This window comes from Hipposideros armiger, unplaced genomic scaffold, assembly GCF_001890085.2.
Source record: "Hipposideros armiger isolate ML-2016 unplaced genomic scaffold, ASM189008v1 scaffold_117, whole genome shotgun sequence".
NCBI lineage: Eukaryota > Metazoa > Chordata > Mammalia > Chiroptera > Hipposideridae > Hipposideros > Hipposideros armiger.
In genome coordinates, this window is record NW_017731467.1 from 1149234 (window position 1) to 1166372 (window position 17139).

Genomic DNA, 17139 nt, shown 5'->3' on the forward strand with positions numbered 1-17139 from the left:
ACTTGTTATAAGAGTGAAGTGATTCTTGATTGCAGCGGATATAATGTCCCCTAGGATTAGAATTTATGCCTCCTGAGTCCCTCTGCCCTGAATTACTTTATCAGGCTTGTGATGTCCCAGAGGGGCCTAAGAAAAAAAAGATATTCAGTGTCTTTCGATTATTTTAAACAACAGATCCTTTATAACACATTGGGAAACTATACACTCTATGGCATTTTTATTTCTATAGCATATGCTATTTTGTAAGTAGAGTGAGGCTGCAGTTCACCCTGAAAAGTGTCACAAAAATATTGTAAACCAGAGACCTTGCATAAGTCCATACCCCTACCCCTGGTATGTAAAACTTAAAAATTCTGGATAAAGAGCTTTTATAATTTTTTTTTCTTTAAATACAGATAGTGGAGTGGGCATGAACAGGAAGTAAGTTCTCAGAGGCACAAAAGGAAATGGAGGGAGGGAGGAAGGGAAGGAAGGAGGGAAGGAAGGAAGGAAGGGGAAAAAAAGATGGAACGCAGACACCAGAGGTGAACCAAATGCTGAAGATGACGGCCCCCTTGGAGCCCTGAGCTCTGCATTCTAAGGGCCCTTGTGTGGGGGACTGAGGATAAGTTTCTGAGTTCATAGACAGTAGAGAGCTGAAAGCAGACACCTACCTAAAGATGGAACTGAAAAAGTGTCATTCTCAGTGAAGAGGTGTCCTAGAAACAAAACGAAAGCAACCAACCAACAAAAGAATCCCACCGAGGAAAACTGTAAGGAAATGCACCTATTTTTTGGCCTAGGTTCTGGGTGGAGGAGGGCCATGTCTACGAGGAGAAAAAAAGGACATTGTAAACCTGTATGAATATAAATGCTATGTTTATGATAAATTGGCACACAAGAAGTTATGTCTGTGTGAAATGAAGCATTAGGTAGAGGAGAAGAACTGTAAAATATGTCCATACGTTTATGTTTGTAATATGTCCATTGGTATATGAATATGACCCCATGTAAATATGGCCTCTTTCACTTTCTTTAAAAATGAAGTGTCGTCAGGGTGGAGTTGTTCTGTTTCCCTCTGCTCAAAAACGGGGCAGGTGGTTTCTCAAGGTCTCTCTGAAATATTTTTCTGATTCATGCCCTCAAAGACTTCTTTACTCGTGACTTCCAGCCTGACTTGCTGTCTTGCCAAGTTAGGGTTTATTACTCAGGATGTACATTTTTCTGAGAGACTCTGGTGTGACAGAAAGAAGAGCTTGGAACTATTTACGCCCTGGAGTGAAGTTCATGAAATGAAATATCAAGCAGTTTAGTGTGATCTGGGGCGGTAGCAGCAGCAAATGTAGCTGAGATATGCTGAGCCTTTCGCCAGTGGGGAGAGTGTTAGTAAATGAGCAGTCCAGTAGGTATCACTCAGATTTTTCTTGCTGCATTTAAAAGTGCATGTGAATTGAGGCTCCCAAGTGTGAAGAGTGTTTTTTTTCCCCTCTCCATGAAACCTTGGTACCTTCAGATCTCTCAAGAAGACCATACTGAACATGCCTGAGGTGATTTGTGCCTGCCAGTGAATGGTCATTACAGGCCACACAGCAGTCCTCCTGCTCTATGGCATCTGGGTATGGGGCAGCAGAAGAGAACCAGGTGAGGGAAAAGCTGAGTTAGAGTGCGAGGCAGAGCCTTGGGCAATGCCCTGCGCAGAAGAGGTGGGCTCCATTGCCCATACTAGAGGCCACTGGCATGCTAAAAAGCATCCCTTCAAGTACAGGAAACCCTGTAACTGTTTTCTGTGTCCACTTTCCTTGCTTCCTGGTAACACTTGAGCCTCCTCCATGCAACCTTCTGAAGACACGGTTCTTGCCCATCTGCAGACAACCCTGAGTCTGAGAGACAGTGGTTAAAGGCTCTGCTACCTGAGGAAGCTCTAAAGGAGAGAGAGCTTTGTGAAGTGCCTGCCTAAAGCTTTTGGAGAAGGAAGAAATTCTCAAGTTATTTGTACTTCGCAGGGATCCCTAGGACCTGTCCCCTGTTACTACACAGGGCATCCTGGACATCTCAGTGGACACAGCATGGACATCGGTACTTCCTTAGCTTCCGGATTAAGAAAGTCAGTACTGCGTCAGGACGGGAAGGTGTCCTTACTTAAACTGCCCATTTGGCTGGATTTCTCCCCTTAAAACAAACACTTCAGGATCTCACCGTAGAGAATTCTCTCATGGAAACGAGTCATGTCATGGGGAAAAGTAGACCGTTCTTGCAGTTCTTCCTTATTTGTGATTCATAAAGTAGTTGCAGTTCATCTTGTTTTTCCTTCATCCATGCATGCCACTCTTTGCCAGACATGGTATTGAGCACTGGGTACAAAGCTAAAGGAGATGTGCTTCTGGCCCTTTAGGTACTTAAAGCCTATTGGACAGCCTCTCAAGTAGCAGGAAATGACAGCAATGTGGAAAATGTTCAAATCCAAGCCTGCCCACAAGTTATCGCAGCCCAGAAAAGGAAGATCTAGTGCGTGTGTGGTATGGACTGAATTCTGTTTTCCCAAGTTTCTTGTGTTGAAACTCTAACACCATGCCCTGTCCTCCCCCACCCCCGTGAGTATGTTTGGACATAGGGCTTTTAGGAGGTAACTAAGGTTAAATGAGGTCATACGGATAGGTCCTAGTCCAATAGGACTGGTGGCCTTATAAGAAGAGGGTGAGAAAGTGACTCCACATTGCACACATTGAGGAAAGACCATGTCAGCACACAGTGGGGAGCCAGGAAGACCGCTCCCACCAGAGCCCAACCATGCTGGCATCCTGATCTTGGACTTCCAGCTTCCAGGGCTGTGAGAAAATAAGTTTCTGTTGTTTAAGCCACCCAGCTTGTGGTATTTTGTTATGGCAGCCCAAGCAGACTAAGACTCCGTGTGTGAGTGTGTGTGTGTGTGTGTGTGTGTGTGTGTGGAGGTGGCAGGAGAGCTTCTTAGAATTGTTGACACCTCCCCTGCCCCTGAAGAACTGCCTGGCTTTGTCATCCGGCCTTGAGGATAAATGTGGAGGGCTGGCTTCTTGTCCTTTCTAAAGTTCTTAGAAATTTTAAAAACAGAAGTGTTTCTTCTGTCACATCCGAGATGACTTCATCAGGACTCAGCAAAGTCAGACTAGGTGTCTACAATCCTTTCTCCCAACTCAGCCTCATCAGTGCCCAGTTTAAATCTCACCACTTGTGCAAAGCTTCCATCACTACCCATGATACAGCTAATATCTCCCTCCGTGGGAATTATTTAAAACCTGATAAGGACATTGTCATATGTTCATTTTGTATTATGCACAATTAGATTGGCTGTTGTATAATTCCAGAGGTTATGTCACTTACTTCTCTGCCTCTGTTCACAGTGAGGTAGAGTAGGGCTTGCCCACAGAGCTTAGTCCACAGTGTTTGTTGTTGCTCTAGGAATCAAACAGGCTTGCTAGATTTAGGCCCTGTCATTTACTATGTGACTTTGGGAAAATTCCTAATCTCGTTGAACCTGTTTCCTCATCTGTACAATGGTGATGATATTAGGGCTTATTTCATGGATTTGCTGGCACAATTAAGTGAGATATTGTGTAAAGAGTGATTGGCACAGGAATTTGGCCTTCAACAAGTGTTTAGTATAGGTTTTATTGAAAATTTTAAAATAGACGTATGTCTTCACCAGGCCCCAAGCTCTCATTTTCACATTTCCTCCTACATGGGCATTTACTGTGTAACTCGCCGGATCATTTACTGGAAAAATAAAAATAACTTGATGGGCTTTAAAGAGATCTTTTTCTTTTTTCTCTTTGAACTCTCTTAACATTGGGAAGATAAAAAGTTGAGGGGGATTAAAGAAGGAGAAGTGAGAAAAGAAAGGACTGAGAGAAGTAGAGAAATCACCTTTATCCTACTAGCTTCTTACCTGGCCAGCCTCCTGCTTGCTTCTAACCTTAGAGACCCGAGGGCCTGCGAGGAGAGGGGAACCAACCACATATGGCCAGGGGCCCAAGGCTGCAGCCTGGAGCACACACTTCCGCTTTAACAAAAGGGTTGCACATTGTGTGGTCCCTGCCCGCTGCAGTGAGCTGAAGCCTGTAAGAGAAGTCCAGAACTGAGGGATGGACGCCGAGTCTGCAGGGCCAAGTGAGAGCAGACCTATTCACCAAGGGCTTTATGAAGGTACTTGGGTGAACAAGCTTATCTGCTGGCTGCCCAAGCCCGTGAGCTCATGGAGAGCTCTGAGCAGCCTTGCAGCCTAGAAGAGACCCACCCCCTACAGCCAGAACAGGGAGGGGACTGAGAGAATAGCATTGCAACTCACCTGTGTCGATAGGGTTCCTCTGCTTGGCCCAGTCTGCTAACGCCCCTTCCAGAAACACAAGCCATACATGGGCTCAAGTGTGGTTTGCTTCTTGGCTTGCACAGAGAGATTTGGGAACAGATTGTATTTTGAAAACATTCCCATGAGCTTCAAAAAGGGATGAGAGGGTGGTAGACGGGAATAGCTAGTGGTGCACAATTAGAAACCATCGATAAAATTTCTGGAGATTTCTTAGGAAAGTCATACTTATCCATGCAAAGAACATGGAGAAGGGAAATAGAAAGTTATTCTACCACAGATGAGGGTTTAACCATGTGTAAGCTTACACAGGACTTCCCTCCAAGGCTTATACCATCCTGAATTACTTTTCAAAAGTCTTATATCCAAGGACAGCATTATTATTTTCAGGTAAAACTTATAATAATAGAATTTGAATTGATGTTGACCTATGATTATGTCTCATCTTTTCTAAATATTACTCGAAGTCTTCTAACTTCACACAGATATTGAAACTGAGGAACAAAGGGTTACAGAGCAAATCAGTGTAATCAACTCTGCGACCCAAGAGCACTGTGGGAAGATGGGAGGACATGGTTTTAGTCGTCCGCAGGAGGGGGACCTTGTCCTAGACTGCTTTGAAGAACAGGATTAGACTCATCCGGAGAAATTGCAGGGAGGAGGTCTCAGCTCAGTGCAGGGAGGAGCTGCCTAACAGAACAAGATGACCTGTGTGTGTTGGTGAATATTCAAGTTGAGGAAATACTCAAGCTGAGGGTGGATGGCCGTCACCCGAGGTTCAGAAGCGGGTGTGAGGTTTGGTACCCTGCTCCTGTGTTCTACCCCTGCTAGGGGCCCAGGGTGCCAACGGGGGGAGTGTGGCTGGCCTGATAGAACTCTCCCAAGGTTGAGACTCTGCCTCACCATTAGCCCCTGCAGGCTTCGTTCCTTATTTATTCTCTTGGTAAATTCGTCTTTCGTCAACTCCCTCAGCCATTGTGAGATCATTGAAACCTCTTACACCTGACCACCAACCACTTGGGCTAAGCTTCCTGAGGAGTGAAGTAGCACTTTATTCTGTTTAGTTTTAAATAGACCTCTTTCAAGTTTCAGTTATGGTGTTCTGGCATTTTGAGAATGATTCCAGTTTTCTTCGGGATCCTATAGCCTCTCCTAGGGTTTGCCTTCCAAACAGTGATCCTCATATATTAAATATTTTCTCATACTGAAACCTATTAGTCATCTTGTTTATTTTCCTGTCTTTCACTAGACCTTTTCCAGCTCTTTTTATACCTTTCTGAAGTGGGATGTCCTGAACCACATCTAGCCTTTCCAGCTTACATGCTCTCCAGTTTTATGGGTGGGAGTTTTACTCTGTGGGAGACAGTGTGGTCAATATGAAAATGCATGATTTTAAGGCATAGAAAACCCTGGATCTTCAGGGAAGTTATTTAACCAGCCATTTTGAACATCAATTTCCACATTTGAAAAGAGCAGTATGTGCCTCAAATGTTCATGAAAATAAACAATTTGGCATTTTTTAAAGCCAAGCACACTGCCTTGCACACAGTAAGCAGTGAATAAAGGAAAAAAAGCAAGAAAGAAAAAGTTCCCATTCTTGATGATAATATCTTGTTAATAATGAGGGACATATTTCATGAAATAGGTAGTAATGATTTCATAGGAATAATTATTTCTTTGACCCTCTCTGTAAGATTCAAATCTCAGTTGTCTTGGTCATAATTCATATAAATTCAGTATACATTTCAGTCATGTATATAAGAACATTGTATTCATTCATACGAGTATATTATTAAACATAAACTTACAGCCTTGCATCTTTACACACATAAATGAGTAATCTCTGAGAGATACGTAGAATTAGCCCATTATCTTCTGTTTAATATGCAGACAGTCTTGGCATGTCCCAGAAACTAGAGCTACAGCGAGAGAAGTGGGAGAGGAACCACTTGCCAAGCAGAAGCCTCTCCCGACGTTCCATCAGCAAAGAGAGATGGGTGGAGACGCTGGTGGTGGCGGACACGAAGATGATTGAGTATCATGGGAGCGAGAACGTGGAGTCCTATATCCTCACCATCATGAACATGGTATGTCAGACTCCATGGGGGAAGGGGCAGCTGGCAAACAGATCTCATTAGAACTGCTCCACCCTCCAAAAATAAGAGGCATTTTTTTGGTCCTTTTAACATAGAGGTATGAATCTATTCCTTGCCTAAGTAATTCAAAATGGAAATTCAGGACACCTTAGTCTTTCTCTTAAAAACGTGTATTCTAGGAAAATTTGTAATTCATCACATTTTCTAGTAGGTATATTTATCAAGTGACTCAGTGCTTTTAGTATGGCTTCATCTCACTGATTTATGTTAGTGCACAAACGAGTAAACCGAGGCAAAGAACTAGAACGTGATTTCCTCAAGATACTTAGAACTAGAATTGGAATAAAGTTAGCGACCCCTAATTTCAAGCGTCCCTTCTACATTTTTTATGTTTTCTGCCTTCCCAGAGAAAGTGTTAGTCCTATCAAGATGGGGAAAGATATTTACCTGAGTCACTGATAAGAAAGGAGAGGAAGACCCTGGGTCAGGGAAAGAATCAAAGAGAAAAAAGGTGCCAATCCCTGAAGCACACAGCCAATCGATCACATTGGAAAGCTTGCTTTCAAATATCATAATGTGGATTGGGCCAGGGCATGTCTCTTCTTTGCATGCCGCCAAAACTTCCTGACCTGCAAGATAACATTTATTTAAAGTGCATCACACTGCTGTTTGCCCACCTCTGGCATTTAGCTATTGTCTGTTCATATGAGCTAATGATTCTGCATTTCTGATTCTAGGTCACTGGGTTATTCCATAACCCAAGCATTGGCAATGCAGTTCACATTGTTGTGGTTCGGCTCATTCTGCTTGAAGAAGAAGAGGTAAGGAATAGTTTCCCCTCCACCATTCTGACCTGTATCTTCTCACTCCCTACCTCACTCCCTACCTCCCTTACTTAGAAGAGCTCTTGGTTACAAGAAAGAGGGTATCAGAAAGTGTTGAGAAGCCCCTGGAAAAGGAAAATAATATTTCTGTATTATTTTCTTGGGAATTCAGTGATATCAAGTGGGAGCTGGAGAACATTTCCGAGATCTACATATTGGAATCACCTGACAGTCATTGTACCTAGGAACACACAAACCAGATTTGTTGGCAGTGACTAAGAATGTCCCACAGTGGAAATAGACTAAATCATGGCATGGATGGGTGATTTCAGTAAGAGTTAGGAAAGACGTGGAAATGTTGAACCTTTATTTACCTCTTGCATATTAATACATGTCTCTCAGATCTGGGCCCGATTTTCCATCTGCACTTTGACCCTTGGGGATTCCATCTGTTCTCAGAGATTTGTATTCATCTACATGCTGGGACTCTCAATTCATCCTCAAGCCTAGACCTCTTACTTGAGCTCCAGACTTATATCCAATTGCTTGCTTGACATCTCAACCTGAATGTGTCATAATCCACTCAAACGTGGAAACTTAATAAGCCCAAAATGGAATTTTTGATTACTCTCTGCCCAAATCATCTTAATTCCGCCTCCTCCCTAGCCCCCAGTCCTCCATCTTAACCCAGCTCAGTAAACATTGCGGCTATGCAGTATTGCATAAGCCCTGGAATCATTCTTGATTTTCTTATCTTCACATCCAACGGCAAGGCCCATGGTATTCCTGCCTCCAAAATACATCTCAAAACCACCCACTGTTCTTCATGTCTACAGCCATTGCGTTGTTTTAGGCTTTATATCTTGTTTGGGCTACCACAGTGGACTCCCAAAAGCTTTTTTCTATTTCCAGCCTTGCCCCATAATCCATTCTCTATATAGCAGCTAGAAAGATCATTTTAAATACAAATTGAGTTGCTCCATTGCACAAAACTATTTAATGGATTTCTGTTGTTTTTTAGAACAAAATCGAAATTTCTTACTATGTCCTGCAGAGATTTTCATGATCTTTCTGGTCTTTCCTTATGTTGCCCTCTGCCTTGCTTCCGACCCTCACACTGACTGAACTCTGGGTAGGTTCTGGAACACACAAGGCAATCTTCAGCCTCATGACCTGTGCCCTCGAGGTCCCCAGTGTCTGGAACACACCTTCCCTGGCTCTGCTCCTGGTTGGCATCTCCACATCTCTCAGGCTTTTGTTTAAGTGCTGCTTCTTCAGACAGGTTTCAATGACCAACCTCCTCAAAGCTGGCCCCACTCACTGTTCTCCCTCACAGAAAGCAATTTACTTGCTTTATTGATACCACTCTCACAATTCCTTAATATTCTGTGTATATGTTTACTCCTTTCTTGTTTAGCTCAGCCACCATCAAAATATGAATTCCATGAGGGCAGAAACTGTTTCTTTATTCTTGTCTATATCCCCAGCACCTAATACAGTGCCAGGGACACGAATGAATAAACAAATGAATGAATTATGTGAAATTTAATGAATGAATGGACTGGCCAACCAACCTGAGGAAGCGCCTTTGCAATCTATAAAGCTTAACCAGCAGTTGAAATATACAAAGAAGGGCATCGTTCTGGTCGCCAACAGCAAGAGACCTACCTGAGGTTAGAATGCCCAAGACAGGGTTAATTGTTGTCTGGGCAGCAGAAGCCTCCACAGTCAGATTTTAAAACAATAATCTCTAGAGCCCGGATCCATTTTTCTTCTTCTCTTCCTCTACCAGGCCCACTTCCTGCTATCACTCAAGACATGCGCTGGGTATCTTGGAATATTTTGGATATATTATTTCTCTTCCTGTGAATATTTTGCTAAGAAAATTTATCTCAAACATCCGTAGAAACCAGGCAAAACCAAAACTATGTAACTTTTTAATGTCTAACATGACCTATCTGATTCTATGGGAATGTAGCCATGTCTGCTTATTATTTATTATTGATTAGGGCCTAGACAGGGTAAAGTTAGGTGTTTGCATGTAAAAAGCTGATAGGGTACAAGTGTTTTTTTTGTTCAGTAGAGATGAAAATGATTTGTGTCCAGCAAAGAGATAACTCTGAAAGTTGTGGTTTTATTAGTGTGTGGAATATTAACTAATTTTGTATCTAATTTAGCACTCTTGTTCCAGCATTCTCCTTTTTTTCACTGACTATAGTTGTGTCAATTTTGTGTATCTGCCTTTGAGCCATCTTGCCTGTCCCCTCATTAATGAGTTAAATACATCTTTAACATGTGCTTACTATGCATTTATATGAGAATTGTATTTGAACTTTTGACAATTATACTTTGATACCTCTGCCTGATTTTCACTGTTGTATGATGATCTAACATGTATGCATGCTTAGCCACAGAATGTGTGGAAGTTAGGGTTTTCAGACCTAAAAAAAGGTAGGTTATTCTGGGTGCAAGAAGGAAAAACCTTTACCTTTTGCAGTCTCACCAGTAGCAATATTAGGACCTCATAGAGAGGTGTTCATGGATCAGGCCCCTTAGAATACCACAATGCTTCATTCCCAGGAAATGAAATCTCCCACCAAAGTCTTGCTGCAGTAAAATCCTTGGGGATAATTTGTTGGGCAGCTACCTCCCTGACCCCATCACAATTATGTTGTTTTTCCTCTTCCCATCCTCATTTTGCAAGTGCAGAGATACAAGTGATTGGCTGTAAAAAAAGCCATGACTTCTTTTCTCCCGCTTGCCAAATGTCTTCCTCTTGCATGCTTTTATGGAACCTACAAGTGGCACAAGGTTCATAGTTTAACAACACAATTGCTAGCTCATTGTAGAGTTGCAATTCACAATTCTTATTTTCCTGGTTCGCAGAGAATGGCTCAAGCTATTCTTCACATCTTTAACTAACGAGCAGCCCCAAAAGCAACAAAAACAATAATTCTAGCCCTTAACTAGCATCCGGATAGCAGCTGTAGGCCGAAAGTGCAGTGTGAGGTATTGAGACATGAGTACTCCTATGAGCAAGGAGACCTGAGTTCTAGTCCTGATTCTTTCATCCAAGAGGTAGCTCAGAGAAAGTCATCATTGCTTCATCTACCATTTTTTCTCTTCTGTCAACGAGACGAGAGCTGTGGTACATCAGCCATATTTCAAACGTTGTGCTAGCCACTGACGGTACAAACAGGAATATAAGTCCCATTTTGTGATTCTGAGGAGCTTGGAGTCTACTGCACAAAAGCACAAAAAAGGCAATTTCAAACCGAGATTATCATGAGTATGACAAAAACTAAAAGAGTACTTGGGATAGGGAAGGATCTTTGGATGTCCAAACTGGGTTTCAGAGAACGAGAAGGAATTAACCAGTAAGGAAGGACATTCCAGGTAGAGGGACTTGCATGGGCAATAGCTTTAGTGCTTCAACTGGCACTTTCCATATAAGGGGCTGTGAACACATCACTGATATTGAACTACAAAATGGGAGGCTGAGAAACCTTGTTGGAAAGAAACAATGTGATTGTGCTGGAGGCAAGAGAGAACATAGCCAGTCAAACATCTCCACTCTCATCTGGTCTTGTTCCAGTGTTGCCTGTCTCTGTACATGACATCATCATCCTTCCAGTTGTAGAAGCCAGACATGGAAGGCATCCACGACACATCCTTCTCCCAGGCTCCCCACCCCACCACCCCATATGCAGTCCATTATCAGATATTGCCAGTTTTTCTGACAATCTCCATTTCCATGACTTTAATTCAAGATACAGTTATCTCTTTCCTGGCTACAGCTATATATACTTTCTGGTTGCTTGGATTCCTTTCAATATAGTTTTCTCATTGCATCCAGGATGATCTCAAAATGGTAACCTGATCATATCCACCTGCCTCCCACCCCTTCTACAACCGACACCCCTGCTTAAAGCAATCCAATGGTTTTCTGATTCTCTCTCTCATCTCTTCATGCCCCCATTACTCTGGGGATAGAGCAGTAGTGCTCTACTTACCATGATTTCTTCTGTCCCTGGTCTTGTTGTTTCCTGGACTGTCTTCCTTCTTGTCGCTTAGTTAGCACCTTAATTCCTCAGAACTCAGCTCAAGTGTCACTTCACTGGGGAAGTCTTCCCTGACTCCCATGCCCAGTTAGAGTCTATTATACACCCCCACACAACACCGTGCATTTCTCCTTCATTGCACATGTTACAGTTGTAATTTTCCATGTCTTTGATTGATGCACTTTCGTCCATTAGTTTTAAGGCTGGGTTGGATGTTGCTCCCCATTTAGCCCTACTAGTACAGGAAAAGAGTGAATGAGTAAGGCCAGGAGTCAGTGGATGCAGATGAGGGTCAACAGTGGCCAAGTCATGACAGGCCTTGTGGCCATATAAAGGGACTTGGATCTAATCCAACTAGAGCTTTCTGGATGACTCCAAACTGACAGATAAAATGGAGAGAAAGGCATTAGAGACATGTCTCTGGGACTATGTGGAAAATGACATGATGTGGGGGAGACTGAGGCAGCATCACTGAGGTAGATCTCGTCCATCAGTGACTTTCTATGACATTCATCTTTCTTATTCTGATCACATCTGACAGCTAATACCATTTTGGACTTCATTTCCTGTGGTGGGTTCAAGAGACTTTGTGGTTAATCTACATAGTATATAAAATGTAGTTCCTGTTTGTCACTTACTGCCATGTAGAAACCACTGTGGATTTTCATCACATTTTGAGAATAAATTAGGGTAATCTGATGTGATACTCACTTTGGAGCCTCCTAGAGGCTTCCTCAAAAACTTAGGCAGTCATATTTCAGACCAGTGGAAACTGAAGTACCCAAAGCCATGAGCTGGAAAGGCATGTCAAGTATATGGGGCCAAGTATCACGGGCCAAGAAATCGAAGAATGGCTTCAGTTATGAGCCAGCTTGCTCTCGTTCCTATCCTGCCTCCATCTAGCCCTGAATCAAGCTCTCATTTTTGTTTTATGACCCTAATCCTATCTTTCAGACATTTCATTCTCCCTCAAGGACTTGGACACAAGCTTGGCCACTAGTTCTTTCCATTTTAGATCAATTCATTCGATGGCCTACCTGCTGCCCTTTTGGGACAGGGGTTAGGGGTAGAATGAGACTCTTCTTTTCAACTCTTCCCTCGTCAACTGTTGTAAGTAGTTGACATAATGGCAAGTCCAATATTTATAGTTAGTTCCACCACTTTCTAACTGTATAACCTTCGGTAGGTGACTTGTCTGTGCCTCTATATCTTCATTTTGTAAAATGGGGATAATAATATCTACTTCCTAAAGTTGCTGTGAGAATCAAGCTTGTTAATCCATACAACAGCATAGTATCCGGTTTATAGGAAACACTCAATAAATGTTACTTGTGAGTATCATTCTTACTATTCTTATTACCATCATCATCATGTTGTTTAGTTCCATAGCAACCCTGTAAACTTGCTACTGTTGTGCCTATTTCACAGATGAGGAAGCACTGCCAAAGTTCTCAAAGGAAAGTAAAAGGCCTAATGGATAAGATTAGGATTATAAGAGGTTGGAGACTTCTTTTAAGAACAGATTAGAGATAAAACTGGGGTGGGAGTGAGTTGGGATGAAGCCATGTGGGCCCCAGGTCACTGTGCCATCCAGGAGTGGGGCCCGAGGGTGTCAGGTTGGCTTGAAAGAGCAGCAGTAGGGCTGATGGGCAGGAAGAAGATGACTGCACAGAAAACTTCCTCTTGGTCTCGGAATGATTTAGTGTTGGGTTCACTTTTGTGAGAATCCAGAGTTAAAAGTCTATGTTAAACTTTGAAAATTCAGGGTGACAGTTTCCCCTGCCCCCAAGGTGATTTGGAGTCTGTAATAACCTATACAACTGTTGCTCTTTCAGGAAAAATGTTGAAAATATTGGCAAAGAATTTGTAGCCTCATCACTTTTTTTAAGTCAAATACCTTTTTCTCCTGATAGCCAGATGAGTTATTTGTTAAGCACGTGGGGAGTTTTCAGATTAAACTTTTTACTTTACTGCTTTTCTCTTCTCTGCCCATTCTCTTTCTTCCAGGAACCTAAGCCTGGCTAGCAGAGCACAGTCAGATTGTACATTAAGTCAAAATCCACTACCAGGAATTCTCAAAGAAATCAAGACAAGATTTTTTTTTCATTATAGAGAGAGCTTACAAAGAGACAGACAGAACGACTTATAATAAAAGCCGTGTTCTTGCGAAAGCCTTTTCTCTCTTGCACTTGGGCCTCTTTCTGTGAGCTTTTGTTGATTTTTCTTCTAGGCCATCTTCCTGTCCTAGAAAGTCACCTACTCAAATGATTAGGAAAGGGGAAATGGAAAGTAAATTAGCCTCCCTTGAAAAAATGAGATGAGAAAAAAATGGTGAAAGAACAGAAAGGGAAATATATTTTTGTTTACAAAGGAAATGGGCAAAAGAATTCATGTGGATGGGGTTTGTTTTGGCAAGCTCAAATAATTATAAGGATGCTATATGGAAATTGTTTAGCACAAATCTCCCCCGGTTGATTGTGAGCAAGCATAATCTCTCGGAAGTTCTTTTGCATGTCGTGCATGCCTACAGCTGCGTGACAGTAAGGCATAACTAATTACTCTTCCCAAGGCTCCTGTGATCAAGTTCATTCAAGAACCTAAATGAGTGTTTCGTGGACTTAACCTCTTATGAGATTCATTGATTAAGAGGCTGAAGGGACTGAAAAAAATTGTGCTCAATTAAAGCCTCCTGGAAGAATCATGACATGTAGTAGAAAAGCAGGAAGGTATCCTGCAGACCCTGTCACACATCTTATGCTAATGCCACACATTGTAGAGGAAATGTCTACACAGGGGCAGGGTACTGAGCTGCAAATGATCAGCAACTCAGTTATTTGTGTACCGGCTTTGTTTGTAAGAGGAACCAAACCAACAACAGCAGTAAGGAGAAAGCAAGCAAGATTTTGAGGTTGGATTTTAGGCACTAACATTTCTTTTTCTCTTCAGTGACTGTACCTCAGGTTATTCCAGACTTGCTCTCATAGAAATGTTGGCATGTAAGAAGAATCCCCTCTGGTGATATCTTTTCAGTTCTTTGCTTTCCTTCACTTCTTTTCCCAGTAGTCCTGCTGCTAGAAAAATCTCAACAACCATGCCGACCAAATCCATATATTCAGATGGTCCAACCTCGACATAGTTCTCAGTACATTCTACTTGATCACCTATTCTCCATTCTCCTCCTCATTCCCATCAGGTATTATGAAGGATCTTATATATTACTCTCCTTGCAAGCTAACATGTTATCCTGCCACACTTTCATGGATGGGTTGCTGGTGGAAGACATGAGACTGCTGGGTCAGAGACAAAGGATGTTATTACACCCTAACATGTGGCATGAGCTTCAAGTTTGCATCTGTCCCTCTAGTCCCCTAAGTCCCACACGAGTGATGCGGGCCGCCCAGGTGATGCTCTGCACACAGTGGGTTTTATCATAGCAAAAGAGCCCAAGATAATGAAACCCAATTTTTTTAATGGGGGTTGTAAGCAAACTTGTCCAACTTTTGCCCCAGAGGGAGCCATTATCTTTATTATTCTGGACAGCAAATATTAATAATTCTGCCCTCTTCCCTGGAGGGAGACTACCTCTGTCTTCTAAGATTGTTTCTTATACAACATCCTCAAAAAGATACAAAAGCTGTCAATGCCTTTGCTCAGATGATGTAAAGACACATGAGAGACCCATGTAGAATTGCCTCCCAACAATTCCTATCACAGGCACCAGAATTATTACAGACTTTTCTACTTTACTGTCAAACTTCTACTCTTCTCTAATCAGCAGAAGATCTTGCCTCTTTACTGACTCACCACAAAACCTCTCACCCACATAATCTTCATTTTTGTTTGGGTCACCTTGCCTCTATTCCTTAATAGAGTGGCATGCATCCTCAGTTTTGTCAATATGCCTGCTGTGTACCAGGCTATGTGCAGTGCCTGAGATAAGGAGAGGAATAAACCGCAGTCCTTGTTCTAGAGGAGATAAGGAGGAAAACAGGCACATAGTCTGATCATTTTAACTGTGTGCAGCAAGGGCTGTGAGCCAAGTGTGCACAAGGTATATTGACAGGAGACTAATCCAGATGGAGGTCATGAAGGCCTCCTGGAAATGCCCAAATTGAATCTTAAAGAATGAATGGATGTTGAATAGGTTAAGAGGGGGAAGAGAAGAGAGGAAGACATTCTAGGTAGAAGGAGAAGCTTGAAGAAAGCTAGGTAAAAAATAGCATAGTGTATGGAAATGTGTGGTGGGAGAGTGGTAATATAAGCAGTTGAAATGTTGCTAAAGCATAAATTGTGAGGTTGCAAATGAAGGGAGAGCTTCGTGGAGGCTAGACTGTGAAGGGTCTTGAGCCAAGGGTCATGATATGGGCAGACTTTGGCTTTGACTGGATAGACCTGGCAACAGCAAGGAGGAAGGGTTTAAAGAGAACAAGGAAGAAAGAGGGAAAACAATTAAGAGATGTTGCAAGCATAAATCCAAGCATAAAGTGATGAGCGTTTGAGATCGGGCAGTTGAGAGCAAAGATGGAGAGAAGATAAAATTAGCAGCACATGATGACAACTTGGGACTCAGGATATATTGGGAGAGGCGGTCAGTAGGAAGACACTGGTGATTCTAGATTGGGCAACTGGGTTGGTTGTGGTTTCTGTAGCTAATTCAGAGGATACAAAAGAACAACACGTTAACATAGGGCGAAAGGACTTCAGGGATGCTGAATTGGGGATACCTGTGGTGCCACCCAGAAGGAGATGTGCACCAAGAGATTTGGGTATGTGAATTTTAAGTCTAGGAGAGGTTCAGAATGAGATATAGGTTTGAGATGCAACAGCAATATATGAGGTGATTTCCCCAAGTAGGACTGTGATTGAGAACGATCTAAACAAGGAACCAAAAAAGGGCAGAAGAAGGGCACCTAGAGGGCCCTGAGAAGTGGTTAGAGAATAAGAGGGGGATGGAGAGTTGGGGGTCTTGGAAGTAGAGGGTCTCTACCTGTGTTTCTGTCCTCACCAGGGGTGGGAGTGTGAAGTGGGGGAATAGAACTAAGCTATAATTATCTATTGGTGAATTGCTAAATCTTTCCAGTTATTCAGAGAAAAAAAGAAAAATCAGAGAAGTCTTCAATAGTTTGGAAACCACTAGTCCTGAACTAGTAGCTGCAAACCTGGGATCTAAGCCCTGCTCTGCCAAAACTTGCTGTGTGACTTGGTTAAGGTATTGCCCCTCTCTGGTCCAGATTGCCTCACTGTTTAAGTGAGAGGATTGGATGCATAGTTCCTAAGGTCCTTCAGAGAAAAGGGCTCTTCGCAATTCTGGGAAAATTGGAGGCAGAGTTTATGCTGCAACATCTGGAAAATGACTGTTTTCTCATGGCGTTGATGTGTCCATGCTGACACTAAATTTGGCTCAGAAATGAGGGAGAATGGATGCTACCCTTTTATACCTCCCTTCTGCCTACCAACCCAACCCCTGGAAAGCACTAATCTGTTTCCCATCTCTCTAATTTTGTCATTTCAAGAATGTTATATAAATGGAATCGTACAGTGTGCAACCTCTGAAGATTGGATTTTCTTATTCAGTATAATTCCCTTGAGATCCATCCTAATTGTGTGTATTAAGAGTAAATTAACATTTACTTTCCTTTAAAAAGACACAAATGGTTTGGTATGTAACATCTTCCAGAATGGTGATTCCAGCCAATGTATAAAAGGATAATATTGAAGCTAGGACTGAGGCACCATTCTATTATAGTGAGGCTGGTCACCAGTTAGAACCACAGCTTTGTCTAGGAGCCCCTTTTCTCGTCTTTGACTTAATACAGCGGTTCTCAACCTTCCACAGGGGC

The 17139-nt window shown here is 42.5% G+C and overlaps 1 protein-coding gene across 1 annotated transcript in view; it reads left to right on the plus strand.

Annotated features, from left to right (window-relative positions):
* Positions 1-17139, plus strand: part of ADAMTS12 (ADAM metallopeptidase with thrombospondin type 1 motif 12) — a 284062-nt gene that overhangs the window by 139110 nt on the left and 127813 nt on the right. Inside the window, exons 4-5 of the mRNA XM_019647855.1 lie at positions 6209-6405; positions 7152-7235. Of these exons, the coding sequence (XP_019503400.1) occupies positions 6209-6405; positions 7152-7235 (281 nt within the window). The remainder of the gene's footprint in view (positions 1-6208; positions 6406-7151; positions 7236-17139) is intronic.